The sequence below is a fragment of the Vidua macroura genome, chromosome 4 (genome assembly GCF_024509145.1).
Source record: "Vidua macroura isolate BioBank_ID:100142 chromosome 4, ASM2450914v1, whole genome shotgun sequence".
In the NCBI taxonomy this organism is placed as follows: Eukaryota; Metazoa; Chordata; class Aves; order Passeriformes; family Viduidae; genus Vidua; species Vidua macroura.
Window position 1 is genome coordinate 7959390 of NC_071574.1, and position 27125 is coordinate 7986514.

The 27125-nt window shown below is 37.2% G+C and overlaps 1 protein-coding gene across 1 annotated transcript in view; it reads left to right on the plus strand.

Annotated features, from left to right (window-relative positions):
• The window catches only part of ARHGAP10 (Rho GTPase activating protein 10), a 137976-nt gene that overhangs the window by 79658 nt on the left and 31193 nt on the right, over positions 1 to 27125 (plus strand). The window contains exons 14-19 of the mRNA XM_053975411.1: positions 263 to 337; positions 5228 to 5315; positions 6524 to 6582; positions 9074 to 9179; positions 9802 to 9961; positions 23412 to 23562. Of these exons, the coding sequence (XP_053831386.1) occupies positions 263 to 337; positions 5228 to 5315; positions 6524 to 6582; positions 9074 to 9179; positions 9802 to 9961; positions 23412 to 23562 (639 nt within the window). The remainder of the gene's footprint in view (positions 1 to 262; positions 338 to 5227; positions 5316 to 6523; positions 6583 to 9073; positions 9180 to 9801; positions 9962 to 23411; positions 23563 to 27125) is intronic.

Sequence of the window (27125 nt, forward strand, 5' to 3'; positions counted from 1 at the left end):
AGCTTTGTCCCTGTTTGCTTCTCCTCTCAGTTTCAGAAGTGGAATTGAGGTACATGAAATCTTTATCAAAATATAGCATGAATTAACCTTAAATACAGAGTAAGAAAAGGATTCTTCATTTATAATGTTGTTCTCGGAACTGTTAATACAATGTAGTCTCTTTCTCTTTGAAGATAATTTGTTGCCTGGGGCAAAAAATTTAATGATAAATTTGACTGTGGTTGACCTCATGATTTTTTTTCTTTTTTTTTTTACATAATAGGTATAAATGACCAAGGATTGTACAGAGTTGTGGGGGTGAGTTCAAAGGTCCAGAGACTTCTGAGTTTATTGATGGGTATGCCTCTATTTTACAAATATTTTTTCCATATTTTATTTCATGTTGTTTTACTGTCAATATTTAGTTTTTAAAGCACCTTCCAGTATTTTGCTCTAGTCCATGCAAATAATCACGACGTCATTGTAAGTTTCCCTGCTTTAGAAAGACTTGGATTACTTGGTATGAATAAATGAATGAATAAAAGAACTGCTATGAGACATATGTAGGAGCAGAGATTGTGCTTTGTGCAAGGTTGATGGAAGTGGGATTAAAGCAGCCTAGGTTAAAGGATCTGATCAGAAAATTCAAAATATCAAAGTCAGGAAAGTTTGAAGCTCGTTGCTTCATTGTTTGAAGTTTCTACCTTCGTTCTCCCATGTCTGGAATGTACAAGTGTACACGCCCATGTGTCTGTAGTTAATCACTGTGCAAAATAAGACAGTTTAAGCTTACTGTTAAAGAGCTATTTGGTTTAAGAGGAGGGATATATGTATTAATAATAACTGTGTGTCGAGGCAGGAGACAGATGGAGAAAAGATTAGGTTTTGTATACTTAAACATCTTAGGCTCTTTTATACCTAGTTAGCTAAAATAATTTGCAGAAAATTTTTTCTCCATTTTCTTTCTGGAAATTTTGATGCATCTTTAATACCAATGACTGGAGTTCTCTAGCCACTCTGCTGTCCCTAGGGGAGGGAAAAAGAGAGAAATATTGGCACCTGGATGAAATCCATCATCTCTCACCAAAGTAGTAGCCATGACTGCAGAATGTGCCGTGTTCCCCCATTTCTTGTCCTGAGCACTGACAGTACATGCAGTCAGACAAGACCACTGGGATTAGTTCATTTTTTATAGAGCTTCCAAACCTGTCACTTGACAGCAAAGGTCTGATTCTCAGGGATTCATTGGTATGCAAAGAAGCTTGTTTGCAGTTTGCACCAGGCTCTTCTCCAGAACCATGCATGCTCCATCTGTGCTGATAACACAGTGTTCTTTGGCACTGCAAACTGAAGGAAGCCAGAAAGTGAATTCATTTCATTACCCCAGACATTATGTGAATGACAAAGCGCTTTTATATTATATGCTGCTGTCAGTTCAGTGCCACCTGTAAGACTTTTTCTTTTCCTTCCTTTATTTTTTCAAACAGCCTGTCTCTTCAGAAATGATAAGACATCTTGAGACTTGAGGACCTGCATGTCATATCAATCTGTCATAATGACCTTGCTAAATATTAATTTATGATGTCTTACTTTAATCAATATTAACAGCACCCTGAAGTACTCCATTAGTAAACCTTTAAAATATTACAGAAAAAAGGCTCTTTTTGGAAATACAAACTGGGATTAATAAAAATGACTGATTTATAACAGATTTTCATAGTTGTTTATCTGTGTTGGGGTTAGCCTCAGTAAACAATAACCATCTTTAGCCATTGACCATGAGAAGAATGATGTGCTGTCACTCAGAGAGCCTTGATTAAATGTGTTTGATATCACAAGATGCTTTTCAGTTTTGTTCTTGCTGGCTTAGCTTGGGCGTGCAGGTCTGGCAGGCAGATTTTCCTTGCTGCCATTATTGGTATCCAAATTAAATAGACTCAGGTTGCCAGTGGTTCAGCTGGAAGAGTTTACTGGGGATTCCAGCATCTGCTTTTAGTTACTTTTTAAAATCAGGAACATTTTTTGTCTTTCCCAAGTTTCATATATTTATTTGACAAAGGAAGAACAGTGGTATCAAGATGAGGCAAAATACTGAACAGGAAAAAGTTAGGGTGCAAGCAGGTGCTCTTTTCTGATGATTTGTTGAAAGTGATCCTATCTCTGCTCTTTATCTATCTGTCCTCAGAGGAGAACAAAAGAGGGTTCCTTTTTGATATACAGTGGTACAGAGAATTTAAAATGACTGATTAATCTTTAATCCTTTGTCTCTGGACATACTCTTAGATACCCTTTTATATGAAAGATTTTTCAGAATCATAAAAAACTCATATTAACTTTCTGTATTTTAAAATGTTTGATAAGATTTCAAAGTATTTTAAGCTACCTATCACTGACCATGAAGTTCACAGTTGGAAAGGCCTTGTGTGAAAAAAGTCTTCCAAATGGTAACCAGGGACTTTTTTCAGATTATTTTCTGTAGAATTTTGGAAAGTAGACTGAGAGTTAAGAGAGTATGAGAAGACCAACATATGCTTTTCTAGTACTATGAATGCATAGATTTTCAACTGTAATGCAAAAATCTAGTGGAGCAAAGTCTCTGCAAAATAAGGCTTAGCAGTCAAATACATAATTCTACTTAGGAAAAAAAAAAGTTAATTTTACAATTAACTTAGTCCATGAAGTTACCTGTAACTGGTATTGTGCTATTTTGCAGCAATGATCTTGTTTAAATTTAAAGGAAGGCAATCTGATGAGGAAAACACTTTCTGTGTTTGAAGGGAAAATGTTAAATTAACCAAATACCTCATTGTAAACAGGGATAGCAAGTTAGAACTTCCAATATTATGGCAATGTGTTACAAGCACTGCAGTGTGAGTTGTCAGGAGTCTCAGTTCTGGAAGTGTGTGAGGGCGCAGTTCCTGTTTCATTGATGATCTGCATTACAGATCTGACGTGGCTCATTCCCTACACACTGTTACATAGATTTTGTACGAGCCACTGCATGGATCAGCTTTCAGATGGACCATTGCCTGGGGGAATGGACTGCTGAAGACTTGCAGTTTCTGCTGATGAGTTCAGGTTTGATTTCTGATGCTGTCTGGTGTGAAAAATACCATGCAGCAGGAAGCTTTCGGGCACTTCTGCCTTCCCAAAACTAGCAGGTTTCAAAACAATGACATGGAATTCCTTGTTATTTTCTGTACGGTAGATGACAGTATACATGCTCATCTGTGGTGGGCATATTGCATATGAAAGCAGAGCGAGTCTCCTCCTAACCAACTTAGTGATCTGGACAGTTTTTATAAACTCTGGCTCACTTATTGTCAGAAAGAGTTGCATAAAATTTAGAGCTGATCTGTCAAAAGCTGTTCCTTAAACATGCACAGTTAGTTTTACAGGCATAAAGTTGCCCTTGAGTGCACAGTGGCTGTTACATGAACAAGTAGCATGAAAAAAGCTAGAGTAATATTTCTTAAAATCTGGTTAAAGTTCCAGTTCTTACTGAAAAGGGATGTTTGAAGTAGAGGGGAAGAATAGAGCAGGAATAGCAAAATATATTGGGTGGTAGGGCACAGAGCAATGTAAAGCAAATGCCAAACCAAAAATTAAGAAAATATCTTTAAATGTTGATGGCTTCTACAGTCAAACCAGCGGTTTGTAGCTGGGCTGTTTCTTTTTTTTTTTTTTTTTTTTTCTCCAAGAGATAATTAAATGTTTGAACAATACTTTCTATTTTTTATTTTAAGAGGCTCGCTTTGGAATTCAAATGCCTGTTGTTTTCCTCCCAAAATTCATCAACAAATTTCAATGAACAGAGTGCATACTTTGAATGTAAAGGAGGTTGATGATTATGAAGCAGCTATTTAAAAACTGAATATTACATAGTGATTTAGTAACAAAACCCCCATAGATTTTATAGCTTCTGATGTGATGGTAATTTTTTATTTAATTAATTCAAGAGACAAATTTACTTCTCGAAAAAGATAATTTGAACATGGAAGCAGCTAAAAAGAAAAAAAAAAAGAACCTTCTATTTGAGACAATCCTGAGTATTTTGGGTAGTGGTTGGCTAGTAACAGTTTGCTAGACAATGTTATCTGACCTGTATTTTAAAATGAGGTTTAAATAATTGATATAATAAGGGAGAATATTCAGTTACAGAAATAATTGCTTGGCACAGCTTTTAGAACAAAATTATTTAGTCCCGGTAAAAGGACTGCACCTTTAATCAGGGATCCTAATTTGATTTTTTAAATGTGTCTGTCGTTTGTCTGACAAGCCAAGTAACAAATGAATTCTGAATTGTATGTACGGGTCTACACGTAATCTGCGTCAGCCAATGCAGTGACCGATGGAAACACGTAGCAATAAATAGTAACGAGAAAGTCAGCAAACACATAGGGCTAGGCTGGCCATATTCATGTGCTCTCTTCTTGGGTCAGCTAGCTATGGCTTCCTGTTTTGAGGCCAAAAGGGGTTTTTTTGATTGCAAAATGTTCCAGTGTGCTGTGTTGTTTTCGCTCTGTCAGAAAGCCTTCAACCTGATGGGTCAATCGGACAAACCTTTTGGTTTGGTCTGTCTTGTTCCGAGGCTCTACCAACTAACCTGGGAGAAGGTGGGAGTTCTGTGGTCCTGACAAATGGTCAGGCAAATAAATATTTCTTGTTCAGTGGCTAAAACTGATCAAGAAATACAAAAATTTAGCAAAGAGTCCTTTTCCTACTTCGGAAGCACCTCTTAAACGTTCTCACACAATGCAGAGGGTCATGCTGCACTTTTAACTGTTCTCATCAACAGTTTACAAAAAAAACTATGGAAAGAATTTATCACTTTAAATAAGAAAGAAAAGAGTAAAAGATAAATTCTTCTTAGACAGTATTTTTTTCCCTAAGCTGTTTTTGTACATATTTCTGTGTTTGTGAACATCTCTCTGTTTAATTAGAGGTGTGAAAATTTCAATTGCTATAGAGATCTTTTTACATGAGGGTGGTTTTTAATCCTTCATTAAAGAAAAAAATATCAGCAGTAAATAGTTTTAAAAACAAAATATGAAAATTGAATTTATAAGCAGATATGGATATTTGGTCTTCTTCATATCACTGAATAATAACAAAAAAGGACATTGCTTCTGTGCTCATGTGAGCAAACACATAGTGTTGAAAGTCATTGTGTTGCTGTTCATGTAACTCATACTGATTTAGAATTCCATTTCTTCATGTCCCTTTTCTCTTTCTGGTTATTTTCTAGATTCAAAAACCTGCAATGAAGTTGACCTGGAAAACTCTGTAGATTGGGAAGTGAAGACAATTACTAGTGCTATGAAGCAGTATCTGCGGTAAGGCTGTCTCTCGTTTATTTGGTTTTTTAGACTATAAATTCTTATTTTAGTTTTCCTATGCAGTATGTTAAGCTGCACTAGTTAGTTTTGCTATGTTTTGGAATAGGAGCTCATTTTGTACAAATACCATGTTTGTTATTTGTTTTTGGGGAAGCAAAATACTTCAGCAACACTAATACTCATGTTCATATGAGACAAGCCCCCAAACACTTTGGTGTTAGACACAGAAGCATTTCACTGATGGTTCAGAAACCTGAAATGTTACTAAACTTGCTGCGAATCATTACTAAAAATTAGCTAGGATTGTTAGAATTTGTTTCCTTTTTGTGTTTGTGTGGTGGAATGAAAAGGGAGAAGGCTGTAAAATTTTTAATATTTTCCTCTTTTCCTTCCGACCCTTGCTCTGATGTTCTGTGTGCAATAGTAATAATATTTTGAGTGTCAAAATTTATAAATAAGAATTTAAAATATGTTTGCTATTCAAATGGCTTTGTCAATTCCTAATAAAGCTATTTTACTAAATTGCCTAAGAACATAAAATGTCACACTTTTGTGCATCTCTTGTATGTAACACAAACACTGTACTTTTACTCTCCTATTTTTATTAAATAAATTATTATTACAACCACTATCAATGAGTGCTGCAGAAATATCGTAAGGGTACAACTCTTACATAGTGTAGAAAAGTATATAAAAAAAAAGGGGGGCATAATTGAACATGATAAAGTATTTCTCCCCTACAGTATTTCCTATCTGAGTGTTTACTCAGATATGCAATATTTCATGAGCATCAGTAAAGTCAATATAATAAATGGTTTTAAATCTGGTGGTGGTAGTTGTTTTTAGGGACCTTAGTGTCTTTCCAGTAAGGCATTGACTTGTTATTCTTAGCATTTAAAAAGTGCTAATAAAGAATGAATTGCCCAGTACTTGTGTACAATCTTGGTGTTGAAACTGGAAAGGTATCTTATGATAGAGGCATCACTTCAGCTCATGGAATGTGAATGGATGCATTTAGTCTTATTTTTCTGCTAATACCAAGTTTTCTTTTTGTTCTAGAAGTCACTGAACTCAAGGGCCTTTGTAACAATGGTTGCATCCAGTATGAGGATTATGTTACTGAATGTTAAAAAGGCTTCCTGATTAGAGTAAATGCAGCTAGAAGAAAATACAGTTAAATTTATTATATCATCCTTGTTTTACAGAAGCCTTCCAGAGCCACTGATGACATATGAGTTGCATGGAGAATTCATCGTTCCTGCCAGTAAATACATGACTGTAGTTCAAATAGAAATCTTTTGTTGTTGTGCTGTTGTGACCTCAGGAGCATTCTGCAAATGCAATTCCAGAAAAATGCTTCATCCCAGTAAAAATACAGGAATAAGAAAGAATAAATTATTTTAGAATATATTTTAATCAGTATTTAGTTCCAGTGTGTGTCACATGTAATGTGACTGCCTAGCACAGTTTTTACTTTTATGGAAAAACTTTTGGGTAGCCAGTGTAAACATTTAGTCTTATTATCTTAATTGCATAATGATAAGCATCTACTTAATCTGTGATTTTTTTTTTTTTTTTGCCTTCCATTTATAAAGAGTATGAAGCTTAGCAAAAGAAAGTACATTCGAGCTCATTTGAGTCCTTACAGCACAGCTGCCTGACCCTTGTTTTCAGTGCCTTGCTAGCTCTGTGTACAGGCTGGCTTGAATGTTCCTCATGTATTAGAAGAAAGGAAAGAGCAGGCCAGATTACACTGTGGCAGTTCAAATACAGACTTGGAGAAGTCACAGCAGCATTTGTAGCTCAGTTGTATGGTATCTAGTGTACATGGAATTTTTTTGGAAGAGCATAGAGGGAAACTGTGTAAGAGAATTTTTGGCAAAGTATCAGACAGATATTTAGCTGATTTCCTTTCCAGCCTGTAGCACGTCTGGCAAACTGTGGAAAGCAAAATAAAAATAAACTTTGAGACAATTGCTTTATCATCTTCAGATTGCTATAATGACTTTCCAGGACTGCAGAATGTGTTTTCTTCTGGTGGTCCTTAATTCAAAATGAGAATTAGCTCAGGAAATTCATTGCCAAAGCACATGCTAGCAGGCAAGTGCTTAAACAAAATTTGACATCCTTACCTATGTGGTGAGTCTTCACATTTGTATTGGAAAGTGTTAAAATAATTTCTCTACTTCTGAAGTCTTGCCAGCAGTTTCCTCACTTTATTTTTCTTTATATTATAGTCTCTTTCAGTAAAGGAATTCAGTTTAAGTTACATGTTTGAGACAGTACAGTGTTTGTAAGTAGTAAACAGCTCAGTAAAGGAGTTGATTCTGGGGAGGGAGATTCAATCAACATTGCAGATCTCAGTTACAGTATGCTCAAAAATAGGTAATCAGTGTTGTTTCTTAAGTTGGCTATAAAAAACTTGAAATAGCATGGAGTATCCTTTTCCCTGAAAGTATTGGAGGAGGAGCCTAAATTAAAAGTTTTTCCTTCAGTTCTGTTCCCTTTATGCATGTCAGTATAGATTGAAACTATATGAGCTTTGACTGTATCTTGTAATTAAATTGTTTAGCCATTCTTTAATTAGAATTTGTGATCTCACATATACACAAAATAGTCTCACTTTAAAGAAGGCCTATTTTTTCTATGAGAATTTTGAGTAGCTCCCTAGAAATTAAACATTTTGCTTTTTGGCAGCCTTTTTTCTTGCAATCTGTGCAGGGGTATTCACTGCAAAAGAATGAAATACAGCCCTAAAATCTACAGCAATATGAAAAGAAAAAAAAATCTGAAGCAATATGCACTGAAGAATCTGAAGAAATTGTGGTATTTTATAGGAAATACACTTAGCAATCAAAGTTGCCTTAGAGGAAAATGGGACCTGATCAGTCCCTCATGTCAAAACTTCTTGCATTCAGAATAAAGTCTAAATTTTTCTCATTCTGCACTTTCTAGTATGTATTATTATAGGCAATAGAAATGCTTCAATTCCTCTCATTATAACCACTACAGAGATGTAATTTTGTGATTTAATGTAATTTGAAGTAGGAAGATGGTTTATTTTCATCTTTTACAGGTTCTTGTTTTCATCTGTGTACAGTGAAACATATAGGGGCCAAAATTGTTCGATTTGACATGCAACAGACAAAAATAAAAGCTCTTTGCTTATCTATATTTCTGTACTGTTCTAGAGATGCCATTGTTATTCAGAACCTTTGCCATAGTATTCTCAGTAGGTTTTTTTGCATATTTATTCTCTGTGTCTTCAGAGGTCATTAGGTTTTCTAAGCATTTGGATCTGCATCCAGTTTCCAATGCAAGGTAGCCTAAATGCAGTATCATTAGATGCACAGTACCAACAAAACTGAGTTCTAATCATGAGGACCATCAGTTAATGATGCTAAAGTGGAAAGCATCGCTGCTCACCTTGCAGTGTATTTCTAAGCAGATGAGTCCAATGCAGCAAAATAATAACTGCATCTATCAGTCTTTAAAAATAGATGAACAAAGGCATCCTTTTGCAGGTGGATTGAAAGGCAAATTCTCAAAATAAGTAAATAAGTTGATAATTCTAGAACAATATTACTTGTGAAAACAAGCACATATGTTCAGTGTTGCTATGTTTGGAGAAACATAAGTGGTGAAGTGAAGTGTGTGCAGTATGTTTCCATGCAGGGGTGGGAGAAGATTTGTGTTTCTGTGGATCTCATTTTATTTTAATTTTATTTTGAGATATTTATTTCTATATCCCATAGAAAGTGGGAGTCCGGAATCTCGAGTCAATGCTGTTCACTTCTTGGTCCACAAACTCCCAGAAAAGAACAAAGAGATGCTGGAAATTTTGGTGAAACATTTAGCGAAGTGAGTGCTATGACCTGCTTTCCTACCTTGTCAGAATTCTTCTCTTTACCTTTCTTTAACTACAAAGAGCTTTAGTGATGTATGGCTGGAGCTAAAGCCCATTTTGATGCTGTCATCCTCAACCCCAAGAACCAAACGTGCAAAAGCAGACAAGACATTTGACTCACGCTGTGCATATTTTGGCGGGAAAGGCAGAAATCTAAGACGTTAATGAAGCCATAGAAGTATTTACTTTAGCAGTCCTGCCAGCAGCTGAGGGTTTGATGGAAGTGAGAAAGGGAACATTATACTTTCTTTTCACAAATTCTGGCAGAGGGAATAGTGGAGATCTGTTAGCAAATTTAAGTTGGTTTCACACTTGCCCTGGTCCAATGCTAAGTGCATTTTATATATTTAAGTTCAGTAAGAGGCTGGTTCTATTTTTAAGATGCCAGTGGAAGAATGGCTTTTCAGTTTTCCAGAACTTAGTAAGACTTTATTTGGAGAAACTTCGCACAAAACAAACTTCTAAAACATAGATTAAGGAAATGTAGTGTTTTTATTCGTAGATTGCAGTTTCCAACAGTAATGGAAATTTTTCATAACCCATTTCCTGTTTTTTCTTTCAATTCTTTTCAAAAAGTGTTTCAAAACATGCCAAGATGAATCTAATGACTGTGGCAAACCTAGGAGTAGTATTTGGACCAACCTTAATGAGGCCACAGGAAGAAACTGTAGCAGCCATCATGGACCTGAAGTTTCAGAATATTGTCGTTGAAATCCTGATAGAAAATCACGAGAAGGTAAGTTTTGCTACGTTTTCACATTTCTGAGCATTAGCTGAAACAATCTGCTAGCCTTAATGGGGTTAAGCAAGGAATTAAGCATGACATTAAACTAATAGTTTAATGCTAAAGAATATTTTCTAGACACTGTACGCTTTTGGTTATTTATCCTTGATAATCATTCCTGTTCATGGGTGAACTGACATTTCAGAATGCATACTTCGTGGCAGTAGTAGTGCTTCTGTGTGCATAGTACACCAGTCGATTTGCATTATGATATTTGTATTTGCTTTTTTTCAAAACTAGAAAAGAGAAAGCCCAGGTTCAGTTTCTAGCTCTTCCATCAAAGCTCTTTCATCACTTTGACCAGGGTCTGAATTAATTGTTTTGTGTCTTCATTTTATCTAAGAGTTCCCCGAGTAAAAAGACGACTTTACTGTACTCTGAATTTTATGTGTAAAAACCATTATGAGAGAGCCAGGTATTAACACTTCCTTTATTTTCAGCTGAATGTGTGTTATTTTAAGCCTTTGTATTTGAGGTAGTACTGAAAATAGAAATTGTTGTTGCTGCTGTTACTAAAGTTGCCAGTTACTAAAGTGCTTCACAAGGTACTGTCCAGGATATCACTGCATGTTAATCTGGGATCTGAAATTAAAAATAAAAATAGTAGGAAAGTAATTTACTTGTCTCCTTATTTGGGTACTCATTTGGGGGTCCCTTGTGTCTAAATTGACTTCTGTAACTGGATGTTTAAGGTACTTTGTACTGAGAAATGGACAGCATCACCCTAATTCTTACTGTCAAAAAAAAAAAGTGCTTTGGAAAAATCCCAAGATATGCTTTTTTTCCTCTCTCCTTTCTTAAGCACTCAGAGCATTACAATTGTTATTTCCTTTAAAGGTTAGCAGTGTTGAAATTGGCTATTTAAGTCAAGTGTTATCTACTCTAAATAATATATGTCTCAAGGTTTTCTGACGATGTAATTATGCTCCTTCCCTGATTGATAGAGGCTGGGCAAAGCTGCTGTTGGCATAGCTGTGTCCACATGGTGGGTTTTGTTGGCTTAGTTGACTTAGGGTGTAATGCTGTCCTCACTGGGCAGATATGGTATTGTTCTGTTGGAAAAATACTGGGCTGCACATGTGGCTCAAGTTCTAAGCAATAGATATTCCAAGAGCTGTAAGCCATGGTATTAATTTTGGATCTCAGAAATGAAAGTAAACCGTGTAGCTGAGCTCATGATTTTAAAGCTATTGAGGTGACCACACAAATTAAAGGAAGTTGAGAGAGAGCAAGCAGAGCCAGGGTGTTTTAATAACATGTGGAGGTTGAGTTTTGTTTATTCAAATGACCACAGATTAGCACCATCCTATTCTTATGCCAGTTCAGTCACATGTCTCTTAAAACTGGACATCATCATAAAACTGGTATTTTACATTTGAAACATTAGTGGCCTTTCTTGCTCCTCTGAAAATGCGGGGAAGCGAGGAATGGAAAGTACATCAGTATAATACTGCATCATTTTCCATAATTTCTTGGTTTTATGCCTTCTTTAGAACTAGAAGGGTATAATTTTTTAAGGGATTTCTGTCATTTCACTGCCAATTCTAACAGTGAACTTGTCATCAGTGGTCTGCCTGCGGCAGCCTCTCCCATTCTAGACCTGCTTCCAAAGTGGAAGGCAGCCCCAAGTGTGACCTCTGTGTGTTTATAACAAAGGCAGTGGAGAGGTGTGTTGAGGCATTGCAAAAATTTTATAGTCAAACTGAGTATGCTGCTTTTACAAGTGACATTTCTTCGTTTAGAGCAGACCAAGGACCTACTTTTAAAGGCAAGCAAGGTCATTGCCAGTTTAATGTTCATTTTATGTTGGTTTTTTTTAAATTTCTATGCATTTAAGACTTTCTGAGAGTCTTGCATTAGATATTTTTATTTATAGCCTTGGTGAAATCCTAGGAAATGTCATTGGCTGTGGGGTAAAATATTTTAAAATATTTCATTCAGCCACTACTCCGACTCTGCTAATTTTTAGCAGCTTCTGCTGATAGGAGCAAAGTTTGGAATTGTAGGAGGGTGATGGAGTCAAGATGGAGTTGCACTGACCCTTCACACTCGGTGCATATGTAATTTCCAGATCTGGTACTCTGCAGAGAGGCATTTCTTCTCCCTTGTAGCAAAAGCAGGAGCCATCAGCATTTCTGGTATAAATACAGGAACCTGGTAGGCAGAATGGTAAAAAATGGTTAGGATTCCTCAAATATTTTTAAATTCCATCAATGCCCATTATGTATTTTGTGGATAGCTGTATTGAATGAGAGTCACTGTTCATTTTTAGGAGGAGACATAATTGGGTTACTGGCTTTGAAATCCTGGTGCAGTCATTCCAATATCATCACTTTTTGTTCTAATTAGAGAATTTCTGTGCAATGAATGTGTGGAAACCTGAACACAATGACTTGCCCTAAGATAAGAGTATTATGCTTAGTGAATAAGCTGGTTTTATTTGTTTATTTTATTTATTTTTTTAAATTTATTTTTAGGCTTTGTTGATATGTACATTGATTTCCTGCTGGCTAGAAACCAGTCAGCACCACTTCCACCTTGTTTATGGGCTGCATATGTGCATCCAATCCATGTCTATGAACCAACTGCAGTGTGTTGAAGAGGGGATGTTTTGCAAAATGCTGAGACTGGAACACTGAAGCTAGACCATACAGCCTGATGTGTTGCACAATGATTAAGAGAAGGAAGGGATAGAAAAGCATTAGGGAGGGAATTGTTTAGCTTTTGTCAGTTCTAGGCAGGTCTCTGTCAGGCAGAGTATTTCACAGTGCCCACTTAGAAGGTGAGCTGCACAAGCAGATCTCTGCTTTGAAAGAAAAAGACAAAAACTAGACCCAAGCTGAGGTATTTTACTTAGGACTGTCAGAACCACCTGCTGTGGAAGCAAGGACGATCCAGAGGATAATTAGACCTGCAAATTGTCTTGCTTTGCTTCTGTCCTATGGCTATAGGGGAAGGACAGCCGGATTTTGTGTCCTGTATCTTTCCCTTCACTACAGAAGAAAATTCATGTTTGTATCTCATCATTATGTTTATTTTGCTTTGAGGTAACAAGCTCAGGAGCTGATTGCAGCTGTGCTTGTACAGTGCCTGGAGCAATCTTGGCCTTTAGGTAATCTTCTAATGAAGTCTTAGTCAACTTGGCCCCAAAAAAAAGTTTTCATTTCTCTTCTTTGCCTCCTCCAAATGAGTTTCAAGGGTTTCAATTAGTTTTTCTTCCCATGGGCTTAACAGATTGGAAATCTTGGACATTTCAGCTCTTCTGGTCTCTTCTCTGACTTGTGGTGAGGAAGAAGGGTCCATGCCATGGCAGCATGAAGAGCATGCACATATTCATCTTGCTGTTTGTTATATTGTTTTGGCATCTTATTGGAGTGACTGTCACTATTTAAAGGGCTTGTTTATTTGCCATTTAGAGATGCCTCAGTGGTAATGTGAGCCATTTTGATTTCTCTATTCCCTGAACGTTATTTTAAGAAGGAAAAAAAAGGCAGCAGGATAAAAAAAAAGTCTAAGAAATGAAAGAAGATGAGGGAGGAGGTTGGAATAAAAATCTCAGTGGGACTGGAATATTTAAACCAGCGTATGGGGGAGGAAAGAATAGTGAGTACAAATAGCAAGATTATAAAAACAGAAAGAAGATGAAGATTACAGTGAAAGAAAATTAGAAGGAAAAAAGCGAGGGGCTAGACCTAGAAGTTCCTTCTGGAGATTGGAAGACCAGAATCTGAGGAAAGGGAATAGGCTTCGTAAAATATATCTTTTCCTCAAATTCAGACAACCTATGGGCAAAATTATCTCAAAGACACTCAAGCTGAAAAGCTCAGTATTTCCTATATATAGGGCAGATACCTTTTCTCTATCAGACTTTCTATAAAGGGGAAGGATTTTACATATTTTAGACAAAATGTCTTTGATATGTTCAAAACAGTTTTAAGGGGATTTTTTTAAATGAAATACTTTTTTTTATACTTTGGGCACTTTCATGATTTCTTTTTTAAACTAAAAAAGGAAGAGAAGAATTTAATACTACTGAGCTCTTAAGCCAACATCAACTTCATGTAGTAATCCTTGAAAAATCTTGTCTTAAAACGTATTACAGTGTATAATACATGCAACATTTGTGAGGCAGAAGGAATGGAAGTGGATGAAGCCAGATTGCTTCAGAGCATGAAGGAGCAGAGTCTCCCTGTGGCAATCCAGCAGTTCTGTTGCAGGTAAATGCTTTAGGGTGGAATGCCATGCCACCACACAAACTTAAGACTGTTTTTTGGCAACAGAGCAGATCTTTTGAAGGGACACATGAGAGTTACTAAAGAGGGTTTGTTTCAGCTTTCCTGTTGCTTTACCTTCGGCTGCAAAGAAGGACCAAGAAGCAGTGCAGTGTAATTATGGTGGTTTGCTGTGGTGCAGCAATTTGGAACCTCCACAAGATGAATACTTCTCAAGTCAACAAACGTTGGATTTGGAGCAGGGAAAAATGACATTAAAATATCTCCATTAGCACAGAGTTTGTGGTAAAAACACGTGAGGGTATTCAGGAGGGTATTCAGCACGTGCTGAGCTTGAAGCATGTAACTAATCAGAAGTGTCATTGAAACTGTTCCTGAATTTAATTCTAATTACGTGCCTTAATCATTGGCTGAGTCTCAAGCAGAAAGGGCAACAGACACAACAAAGAAGTTCTAGTAGGAGTCAGAGCAGCTCTTTTGTTCCACTGTAGTGTGAGCAAACTCTTTAAATCCTTTCTCTGCCCTGTAGGTAGCATAAAGCCCTTCCATGAGACACACATATGGTGGTAAATTGACTGCAAATTTTTTTTTTGTTTGTTTGTTTAAAAGACTTCAGTTTTCTAAATGAGGTGTATGCATAGTAAGAAGACTGAATATCAAATCTCTACTCGTGTTTGTGACTGCAGTTGATGATTTTAGAAGCAGTCTGGATCAATACCTGGATTGGTATGCTGCTAGACTGGTCCAAAAGAAACAAAACATGCGCTGTGAGAAATCTTATTATATTGATAACGAAAAACAAAAGTCATGGTCTCAGAGGTGGAAGAGACCTGCTGAGATGCTGTACTACAAATACATGGCACATAGAAATAGTACATAGATGTCTGACTTCTTGATTTGCCTACCTTCTTTACAGTTAATTTGGGGGAACCTCCCTCTATTTCATACAAAATTTCAAAGTGATAGAGATCTCATCTTGTGCTGCCCACAAGCAATGTTCCTAAGTTAGTAAAGAGAAAGGATGCTAAAGGAGTGGAATTCAAGTGACCAATATTTGCTTCTGTGTTGATGGTCAGGGTGCTGTGCTTGCATGTATGGAGGAGGAAGCAAGGGAGAAGTCCTTATGGAGACAGCCAAAATGCATGTTCTTAAATAAAATCTTGTTAGTAAATGAAAATATTCTGTAAGATGTTGCAAGGAGCATGAAGAGGGGGAAAGTTGTTGCGGTTCTAAAAAGTTTAGGAAGTAAATTCTTATGCAGAAACTGTGTGATGTAATGTGTTTTGCATGTACTCTTTGGAATTCTAGTTAGCTTTTGCCTTACCAGAAGGACTAGTGTATTTCAAACCATTAAACATTTTTGTATTAAAAATACGTGGCAGTCAGCTGATAATACTTTTATTTCCAATATTCAAGTGCATGCTTCTTGCAGTAATAAACCATCAATATTTCATTTAGACATACAATAGAACAGCATGTTCTTTATCTCCAAAGAGCCTATAGTCATAATGCAAGGTAAAAAATGTATTTTAACAAAAACAATAAGCAGAAAATAGTTGAAAAAGCAATGATGGTATAAATCCTTGTAATGGCAGCAAGGATATCTGTGAAAAAGAAAATGCTGGTGAGACTGCAGGGTTGGCTGCGGTTGGAACTGTGTCATTTGCAATAATCTTGAACATCTTGTCATTTCATTCTTATGCTTTGCTTGGTGACAGTGTGGTAGGGGGTAAAATGTGGGTTTTTATACTCAATTATACTATTTGTTCATAAAATCTGCAGTAAAATAGATGTGTGTATATATATATATATATATGGTGTTTTTGTATGTATATACACATGTATATGTATGTTTTTACATATATATATATTTATTACAAATGAAGGGGGCATACCTGTGCTGTGTTTGGTCATAGTTGTTGGTTTTGCTTGGTCTTGACTTAGGTTTCCAAGTGCCATCTTTCATCTTCTTAGGATTTCACACACTCTTTGTAAGAGAAAATACATGCAAACATTCTTCTTCTGCATTATTTTCCTTTGAGAAGTGTGTCATGTTTTAGAAATCAATGTAATTAGATTGACTATTCAATCTTTTAATTTTACGGCATTCTCTGATATTTTAAGTAGTTCCTGTAACTAAACAAGATACACATAGCTATTATGTGTAACAGGGAAAGATAACCTTTTTAGAATACTCTCCTTGGTGTGAGTTACGAGTAGGTGAGCACAGAAGAGAAGGTGAACCTGCTGCTCCTGCTGGTGCAGTGGACAAATGTGGAGGCATTCCCAGCCTGGTATGTGGTTAACTCTCTCATTTCCCTCGATGGCTAAAATGGATTGGTTGATAGCAGAGAATGGGCTGCCATCAGGAGCATTCTTCTCATGAATTGTTAAAAGGTGGAGCGCGATGTGATACGGTGGAAGCTGCAGTCTTTGTATCAGGAGCGCTACTTTTAGAAAGGCTGACTCAACAAACTCATAATTCGTGAGCGATCAAAGGACACGCGTTTTTAACCTTGGTTTGGTTTTCTTTTTTTTTTTCTTCCCCCTCCTTTGCAGCTGTCCTCCAGACTGTAGTGTTGTGTCTTGCAGGGTTTTTAGTTCCTTCACTGCATCCAAAACTTGAACTACACAGTTCAACGCAATCAGGGCTAATGAGTGGCTGTTAGAGTCTACTGATACATCAGATCTGTCTGAAACTTCCCTGGGTTCTTTTGTCACTCTTGTAGTTTGCAGATTTTCCAGATCTGTAGTTGTACTTGTATAAGAAGAGCAGATAGCAGATACTCCAGTCAAAAGGAGATCACAAATCCCTATAAGCAATGTTTCATTTAGTTAGGGGTGATCCGGCTGCCAGGCAGATGGCCTCAGCAAATGATATCTTTGCAATGAAGAAAAGGTTGTCTTGGATGGATTCAATTTTAATTTATTTATTTAGAGAGCTTTGTGGTTTGGCTCACAGCCAAGGATGATTCCTGTTTCTTGTTTTGACTTATACCTGGTTACTTTCCAGGCTGCATCCTCTGTTGCACTGTAATTCAGCAGTGTGTGCCAGGCAGCATCAAGAGCATTATTGATGCTGTCTGGTTGGTGGCCCTCTAGAGACTGAGCCACAGGTAGTTTTCAGCTCTGGATCTGATTTTACCCCCCACCCCCCAATATAATGTGTGTGAATAATGTATAAAGATATTTTGTGGTTTGTAGTGGAATTCAAGCCTCTAAATCCAAAGCCTCAGAAAATCTGCATCTTGTGCAATCTCACAGAAAGCAGTGCACAGCAAATTGTACTTTACAGTATATAAGTGTTGAAGTGCAAAAGACAGGATAACTAATTTGAGGCAGGCACACCTGTCTTGGAGTGGACACCATGATAACATTTGGGAGGTAAGTTATTTCAGAATTCTGATGAAGTTGTTGATAATTTTTCTTGGAGAATTTTGTAAACGTTTAAAAAATGTTGAATATAAATTTTAGAAGTAATCAACTTTAATCACATTTTTCACATTGAACACATATTCTGTTTAGATATCAAGAATTCCTAGTGCATGTAGTTTTTATTTATTGAATTGTGTTTGTGAACAAGAAAAAGAAATGGATACTTTGACTAAAACCAGGAATGTAACACGTTGAGCTAACATTGTCCATAGTAAAGTAAAAATATGAACCAGTAAGAAACTACAGTAACAAAGGATACTTTTTTCAAAAGAGTTCAGTCCTCTGGAAGTTTTATAAAATTGTTAGAATTGGTGCAGAAATCAGTTTTGTAATAAATCTTTTGTCCTAGCGCTCTAGAAGTTGATATTTTGTAACTTCTATTATGATTAAACTTTTAATAGCTCCAATTAGCTTCTGTAATCCCTTTAAATAGGGAATAAAAACCCTAGAACTTTTCATGTTGTTGAATGTGGTTTTTACTGTTAAAAATGGACTACAATTAGTGTGCAATTAGTGGCTAGTGGTTATAATTAGTGGCTGAACTATTGTAGTAGTGTTTTAGGATGCTTATTTTCACCTTGCAATTTCTGAAATGCTTATGTCTACACTAAAATTGTAATTTGACATAAAAGACATCATTGCTTTGGTTTCAGAAAATGGCAAAAAGCAGGGTACAACCACTGTCTTCATTATCCTAAGAGGAAAAAAATGTTGAAAATTAATCTGAATAAGAGCACACTGTGAACCACAGAGACAGTTGGCCTTTTTTTAGTGTTTTTGTCTCTAATATAAATATATGATTTTTGGTTTTGTGCAGATTGCTGGGTTTAACCTGAATTGGGCTTGCATTACATTGAAAAGAAGCTAAGTCAAGGAAAGACCATGGTGATAAGCTCCTCTTGCACTATCCCATTAACTGCTAATGTATAAAATATTCTTTGATCAGCATATATTATATCCAGTTGTCATGGAGATGCAAGGAGTACCATGGGGATAAAATGTGTAAGGGGAGAGCAGTACATGTGCCATAGCTGGATGGTGTTTTATATTATTCAGTGAACATTAGTGGAAGTGTCTGTGTTTGTATCTTTTATTTAACAATGGCAAATCAAGATGGTATTGAAGGGAAATTGCCCAGATAGAAACTTAGGTTGTTCTTGTCATGAGAAATACTCTTCTCTACAACATATGAATGTAGTAGCGGAGCCTATCCCACTAGTGGAATTCCAAAAAAAATTGGAATAACCTTGCATATTCTAACTTCCATTGCATTACACAGAGTCTTCTGGTGCTCTGGTTTGTGTTTGTGTTTGATATAGATGCATGTTCTGGGTGCTTGGTGTTATGAGAGTGATAGGGGTTTTGTCTTGAAACAAAACCATGGCACTGTTTTAAGCTGATTTCCTGTAAGTTTATCTTCATTAGCTCTATTACTAAGCCTCCAGTTTTTTCTCCCCTCTTTTTCATCCCACTCTGTCCTTGCTGTTTGCTTCCCACTGAGTTTTAGAGGAAATTTTAATTACCCCAGTGAAACAAAGCAGACAGAGATGACCTGATGTCTTGGTCTTTTCCTAAAGTAATTCCTGGCAAGCATACTGAAATTCATTAATTAGTTCTGCTTGAGACCAGAACAAACAGATCAGTATTCTCTTGTAGCAGCAGAATCTACATTTCCATGTACAGCTATACATCTAGTCATAAACTTGTGGAATAAACCAAGGTAAATCCTCCCAGCCATGGGTTTTTTCACTATCTAAAATCGGCTCTCATAAGAGCTCAGGATCTAGAGTCCAACACTGTTGTTGCAGATTAAGGGGAATCTGGCAAAATTGCTTGGGCTGCTGCCATGTGGATCTGCTGGTAGAATACAGTATGATAATATGTTGAATTTGGCTCATTACTCTGAAGAAATGCTGCCACAGACACTGTGGGACACAGATTTCGGAATTGGAATGGTTCTATGTAGGGATGATCTTGTGCTCACTGCTCTAGACAGAGCTGTTATTAGTGCTGTATGCCCAAGATGGTTTGTGGTTTGTTTAGCCTTGTAAAGCATCCATTTTATACTCCTACATAGAGAGAGAGATAGGTCAGACTTAGAGTTTTAAATTGCTCCACTAGAGTTTCATCTTTTTTGTTGTAACTTTTACGCTGCAGGTTTGGAGATTCATCCTCTGGTTCATTCAGTGTGCACTTTGAAATTTTGCTTTCATATAAGATCAGACCTAAAGAACCATTTATAATAGTGGACTAACTGGGACTGACTAACAGAGGGATTTGTTGCTGGATTAAAATTCTGAGTGCTACATATATTAGTCTTCTCCCAAGTGTAAATTGTTACACTTAACTTCAGAGTTTACTCCCAGGTAGGTCAACAGCAGGATGCCAGTGCTTTTGAGAACTAAATTATAGAAAACTGATAGTCTATAAATCACATGCAGTTTGACCACAGTGTCAAAAACTGTGTTAACACTGGATGTGAGTGTGAGATCTTTAAACTTTGAGGTTGGCTTAGTATATTTTATCGCTTCTAGAATGACGTAAGTCAATGAGCATACCTCATTCTTGTCTTTATTACAGGAATTAGTCTAAGCTGTGGTGACTTCTGCAGTCCGGATGGGTGATAGTGGTAGATCTGACCTTCAGGGAGCGTGGTTTTTTTGAGTAACAAAACATTCATCTCTTAAATAGCACATTCCAATCTGTTCTTCCTTGGGAGTCTTTTCCTCCAATTGGATATGTGTGGTTGCCTTGCCATGCATCTGATAGCAGCTGCTTGTAGTGCAGGACTGTACTCCTAAACTTGTTCACCTGTGGTCCCATGCTGACTTGCTTTTGTGCACAAAATGGCCCCACACAGCACTGCTGGGACTATTTCAAGTGCTTATATTGTGTGTGTGTGTGATGTTGAATTCAGTCCTCTGTGTGCATGCACTGGGCTTCTGACAACAGGTCACTCACAGCTGGCATTTTTTATTAGCCATGAAACATTTAGCTTCAGTGATGTTTAAATAGTTAATAAAGTTAGAAGAAAATTTGAATAAAACTAAAACCAACTTTTCTGCCCACAGATTAAATAAAGCAGTTCTCCATCCCCTCATTCTCAGGCAGACCTAACAGTGCTTCTGTCAGTGCAGCAGACAAATATCCAAGCTATGATGAAACACATTTGTTTATTTAAGTGAAAATAAAGCAAGAAAGATAAGCTGAATGCTGTATGTGCACTTCTGAAGGCAGAGGTTGATGTTCTGCTTGCTTTTCAGATGCTCTCCTTTGCAAAACTGTAGTATAAGCTGAGGCTTTGGCCTACAACAGAAAGATTGCTGCTGCTGAAAAATGTTTCATTAGGGCTGGGCTGGATTTTATTTTCCTACTAAAATGACAAAAAAAGATACCCAAGTAGGGATGAACACAACTATGAACTGCTTGAAAGAGCAAAAATTCTTTTTGTCTTTTGCCTTTGTGACTCTTAATTTCTCATACTAATAGTTTTGGAAGAGTATATTGCAGTATTTGTGATAGACTAATAAAAAACACTGAAGAAATTCCCTGCCACCTGTGCAAGTCACCTAGAAGCATACAAGAAAGCTCATCTCTTATGAAGTACTCCTGGGAAATGCTTGTTCTTCTCACCATCACTAATTTCAGCAGAGATCCATGGATAAGGCTGTAGAAATAAACACAGCTGTGGAATGTGGCATAGTGAACAACATGCTGAAACCTCTTGGCAGAGAGTTGTTTGCCAGGGAGCCCAAATGCAATGCTTAGTCCATGGAAAAGATGGCATTTCAAGTTTTGGTACCTTTGAATTTTTCAGAAGCAAATATTTATGCCCAAACCTGCTCAATCTAGCCTTATATTTACACATAAGGGGGCAGTGTGGTACTGTTAGCCAAGTGCCATGGAGGTGCACATTAGATTTCACTATTATATATTGCATCAGGTTTTAAGAAATGGCTTTAGAACTCTGAGCACAACTAGAGCTTTGTCACTGCCTGAGAGTGCTGCTGTGTCTGTACTGGGGAGAACCAGGTTGGACAGCTTCCTCTCTTCTTTGTAAACATTTTGTTTTTAGAGAGTTGCTATTTTGGCGCTCTCTCGTAGTCCCTTGTTCTTAGGCATGTGAAGGAGGAGGAGACAATTTTCCTAATGCTGGGATGGGGAACTTCAAATTAGAGCATTTTTACCTCCCCCATGCAACATTCACGTACTGGAAAGGAAGGTAATGTTTCCACTGAAGCTTTCCTGTGCACACCATACGTGGGCTTCTGGCCCACTGCTGCCCAGTTTTGGAAATATGATAATTTCTCCACTGTTTTCATGGAATATGGCCTTTCTTGATTATTTTGTACCAGCACAGTCTTTTACCTGCCAATAGGAAAGTGATGATTAAGTGGCTGTAAGTCAATGCATACATGGCATCTTGGGTCATTTTCTTCCTACACATTAATATTCAGGGTTAGCAGGCCAGGATATGATGGCATTTAGGATCTCTAGTACTTTTAACATGGTGTTTTGAGTGCCTTACTACAGGATGCTTATGGCATTATTTCTCACCTGTCTGGCTTTTAGTGTCATACTGCACCTGACATATGCTGTTGTTATCCAAAAATGTGTTATCTGTGTTGTCCCTTTATAGTTTCTGCATGAATTTCTACTTTATCTAAAGCTTCCCCTTCAAATATTGATTACAGCTCTCCTCTGCCATTTGTCCTCATAGTAAATATCATAAAGTTGCAGAGCACAAGAACATCATATACTGTTTCATTATATCTTGTTATATCGCTGTGTTGCACTGCTGTGAGGTGCTGTACAGACACAGGAGTTTTCTTACACAGCTCCTGTTTGGGTTTATCTGCTGCTTTGTCTTTGCTGAAATACATATGAAGCCAATTTGTTCATGCCATGATCACTTGTAGAAGGCTGCTGGTAAATTGCATGCCAGCACACTGATAGTTTCTAGTAGCAAATCAGCACTGTTAGACTGTCCCCTTCGTGTGACAGTTAAGGTGCTATCAGGTACAGTGAATCTATGCTGTTGGTTAATTCAGAGAGATATGATGTGGTATTCTGTGTGGAGTGGTGATATGCTGATGGTCGTGACTCAAAAGATAAAATGATGATAGCAAATGCAATCCTTTTTATATGCATCTTTGCGAATGTCAGTATTTAATATAAAATATGTAATAGTTGACAGAATAAATTCTCACGTGGTTTGTTACTATGGTATTTCTCACTAAAAACCCCTGCCCACAAAATTTTCCCCTTGCTTTCTTCAAAAGTGTGGTGTTTCTGTAATTAAAATGGCTGGTGTAATGATATCACGAGCTTTGAAAATTAAAATGGGTATTCTGGAAAAATTACGAGTTTTAGCTAAAGCTATAAAGCATTTGGGTTACTGGTTCCTTTCATTTTCTCCTTCCCCTCCATCCTAGCTGGTAAGTGTGGCTGCAAATGTTTTGTGTTTGAATTAACTGATTGGCAGCTTGGTTAATGTGTAGACTGTGCTATTGGTTATTTCCATATTATATTTATCTATCTATTTATTTATTTATTTTTAGAGCACTCATTAAAAACCCATGACATACTCCCAAACTTGAAGGAATGGATTTTTTGGCTCCTGTCTGCTTTGAATGAAATCCAAAACAAATGTTGTTTGATAATGGTTTACAGTTGCATTGCACAGGTTGCTCTTCATGATAAATAATTAACACCCTTTGTGTTCTTGATTGCAGATTTTCAAAACCCTGCCTGATGCTACTTTCCCTGAGCCAATCTCTATGTCAGTATCTCCTCCAAATGCCCCACCAAGGCAGTCAAGAAGACAAGGACAGCGTATTAAGAGGCCTCTGGCTGTTTACAATCTCTGCCTGGAGTTGGATGATGGTAAGATGTTAGTAATCATTTCAGTCCTTGCATCAGATGGGCTGTGTATCCTATCTCCAGGAGGTGTTTTCATTTCATGTTTCATTTGTATACGTGTGTGGATGCACATGCTCGCTGATTTAATTGCTTTGGAACATGCAAAGAAGCAGGGAGAGCTACAGAGAGAGGACAGCAGGGAGTACTGTCCTGTGACTTATGCTTAAAAGTAGGACGGACTGTCTTAAATATGCTTTTCTCCTCTAAAAAAGAAGCAGCTCCTGTTTCTTTGGGGAAATCTCTTTGACCTCTACTGAAGATTACACAGCCATAAGATAAATGGAGAGAGAACTAAAATTAAAGCAAATCTTTTATGAGAAGAGCTAATGCACTTTACAGTTAAATTCATCTGGATTAAAGGCTCAGGTCACCACTGCACTGGAGAATACCACTACTTCACTTGAATCTTTAATACCTTGCTGTAACTAGCAGTAAATACTTGTCAACTTGCCTTACCACTGAAAAGCAATGAAAAAAAAAAAAAAAAAAAAGGAAAAATCTTCCTTTTGCATGGAGTCTGCAGTAGCAACATACAGTGAGGCAAAGGGTGTATAATATCTTATGTATTCTGACTGTTGGCCAGAACCATAATCATTTTCCTGAAATTTCATTGCCTGGGGGTATGTACAGTACTGAGGAGGCAAGTCAGGGCTCATTTTGTGTTACAGTTTTTCTCCACCCTATTCCTTTTCTCTCTCCTAATGTTTTTTGCCAATTGTCTTTTCACATGAAGAGCCATGGCATCAGGGCACAAAGTCCAGTTACAACAAGTGAAAATAAACTGGAATGTTTTGGAATCATGCAGTAGTAAGAGATTTGCTGGTGAACTGTCACTAAATTAGTGGTTAACAGTGGTTGATTTCATAAGGCAAGAACACAAATACCTACGACAGCTGTTAAGTGCAGCTTTTAGAAATAAACTCAGGACTGTTTATAGTTTCAAAGCCAGTTTTGCAAAGAGTCAGCAAGAAATTCAGCATTCCTGCGATCGCATTTGATTCACCAGAGAGATACAAAATCTGTGTCTGTCTTTTCTTGGTTCAAATGTGAAACTAAATGCCTTCACTAGAAGATGTTTAAGGGTATCTGCTTAAAAAGCTTAAGATGTGTTAATTTGAATAATATGCTCCCAAAAGCTAAGAAAGCTCTTGAGCTACATCTGCAATAATAAATTTATCCTCATCTGATAAACAAAACTAAAGTGAAGCCACTCACAGAGCTATTCACATCTAATTTTGAATGTGAATCCTAGCAGGACCCAAGAAGTACCACAGCTTCTCAAATTCCATGGAGCAAGGTGTGCACTAAGGAGTTGACTTTGACCCAAACACTACAAACAAAAAGCACTTAGTGGGTTGTTTTTGTTCTGAGATCCAAAAATACAATGTTACTGTTGAAAACTGTTATAAAGATTCTATTTTGCCTAAATGCAGTCCATATTCTTGTCTAATTTGGGCATCTTGGCAAACAGCTGGGATTGTTAAAGGCTGTAATAGTTACATTTTGTGCAGAACTTTGGTGCTTGTCTGGGAGTTGTAGTGGGCTGAACTGCAGAATAGCCTGATACATCATGGTACATAGTAAAACTGTAGTGAAGGCTGAACAGCTGCAGGTGAAATTTCAGTGTGATCTGGCAATAACATTTCCCCTTGTGATTGCTGAAAAAATACCCTCTGTGGTCTGTAAAGCCACCACCAAAGGTAGCAGGACCCTCAGGCTGTTGGTAGCTGCTGGCCACATGCTAATGCCTCTTTTCCTTGTTCAGCCAGCCCGCTGTGTCAGGACAGTGGGCAGTAGTTGGGATAATGGCTCTTGGGCATGTGTGCCATGCACATGCAGCGTTGCAGTACCTCAAGCCCAGTTGTGTCACTGCATGCTCTGAGCCACTGCCCCGTGGCTGCAGGCTGTGTGGATCAGCCAGGCTCATGAATTATCTAGTCCCTGAGTAGAGCTCAGTGCTTCCAAATACACTCCTTGGCCTTCAGTTCCTTTCTTCTTTGGAGAGGGGGTGAAGGAATAGAAGTGAGCCTGGGCTTCATTCCATATTTACCTAGCTTCTTGGCTAACAAATGCATGTTTTATAACTGCTCTTTGGAAGATTTTATCCTGTGTGTGTTTTTAACAGGAAATTAAACATTAAACCCCTTCCCTCCCCCCGCCCCCCCTTATTCACAATGGCATGAGTTAAGCACCAGGCACAAGCCAGTGTTTTGTATTTCCTGGATATGGCAAAATTATCATAATCTTGTTTTAAACAAGCAGCTGATACATATTTATATGTATATATATTTATAGACAAATATATCTCTAAAGTTATTGTAATTGTATATAAATATTCTCTATGCCTTGAAACTAGAACTATGTCGGAGACAAGGAGAACTCTGTGCTGGAAAACTTCTTGAGTGTGTTTCTTTTAGGATTGTTATGCAAACCAGGAAATTGTTAGAAAAGCGGAAACAAGTCTTTAGCTATCAGCTGCTCCAGGGACTTAACAGGCTTCAGAATCCACTGCTTGAATTGGAAATGCAGAGTTCAGGCCAGGTTTCTTTTTAAAAGCACGTTTGCAGTCGAGAAGCTTCTTGACTGCAGACAAAATGTATGCAGCAGCCACCCAGAAAGAGCTGTAAGATATATAAATATTGATAGATATAATAGCTGAAGAACGCACACTATGTTTGATAAAAATCTTTATTTTGCCTTCTAGTAATTAGCTGTACTGAATTCTGATAGTGCATAGATTTTCCTTCCTTGTACATGGCAATTAGATGATTAAACCTATTTGCAAACAATTCAAGGATTATATTTACTACCTTGAGGATCTTTGCTTTCTGAAAGACCGACTTAAGTCACAGATGATGCTGTCTGTTTTTCTTTCAACTTCTTTCTTCTTTGCTCTGTGGTAAGCCAGTTACTAAATTTTCACTCTGAAGTTTTTTGACATCCTAGTGTATAAAGTAGAACTGGACCTAATGGGGAAGTCTGAGCTACTTTCATATGTAGCCTAACCCGAAGTTCTTGTTTCAGCAAAATGCAGATTTGTCTGAGATTTACATTAGGACCATTTCCAGAGATTTCTAGCCTTCTTACTTTAAGAGATGGGATTTGTTTTTTGGTGGTGGTGAGTTGTTTTTGTTGTGTTTGTTTGTTCAGATTTTTTATTTTTTATTTTTATTTTATTGTTTCTGCTTTTTTTAATCTATGGAAATTGCTTTCTTCTTTCCCCTCAATATCTGAACGAATTTTAGAGTGAATAGCAGTGCAGAAAATCCTGTGACTTATAGTCTCAGATATGTGAAATCTTTTCATTGCCTCTCTGTCTCTCTATGCAGACAGGGAAAGACTGTTAGCTAGAACTGGGAGTTGTTTATCCTGTTCTAAACATGTCATTGAGTCTTTATTTTCCATTTGGGCAGTCAGTATATATATCAGAGGAGTTTGCTGTTTACACTTCTCCTAGACGGCAATGCAGATTTAAAATTTTGTTCCCTTACAATGTTATTTAAATTTTAATGTGCCTTTCTTGTCTT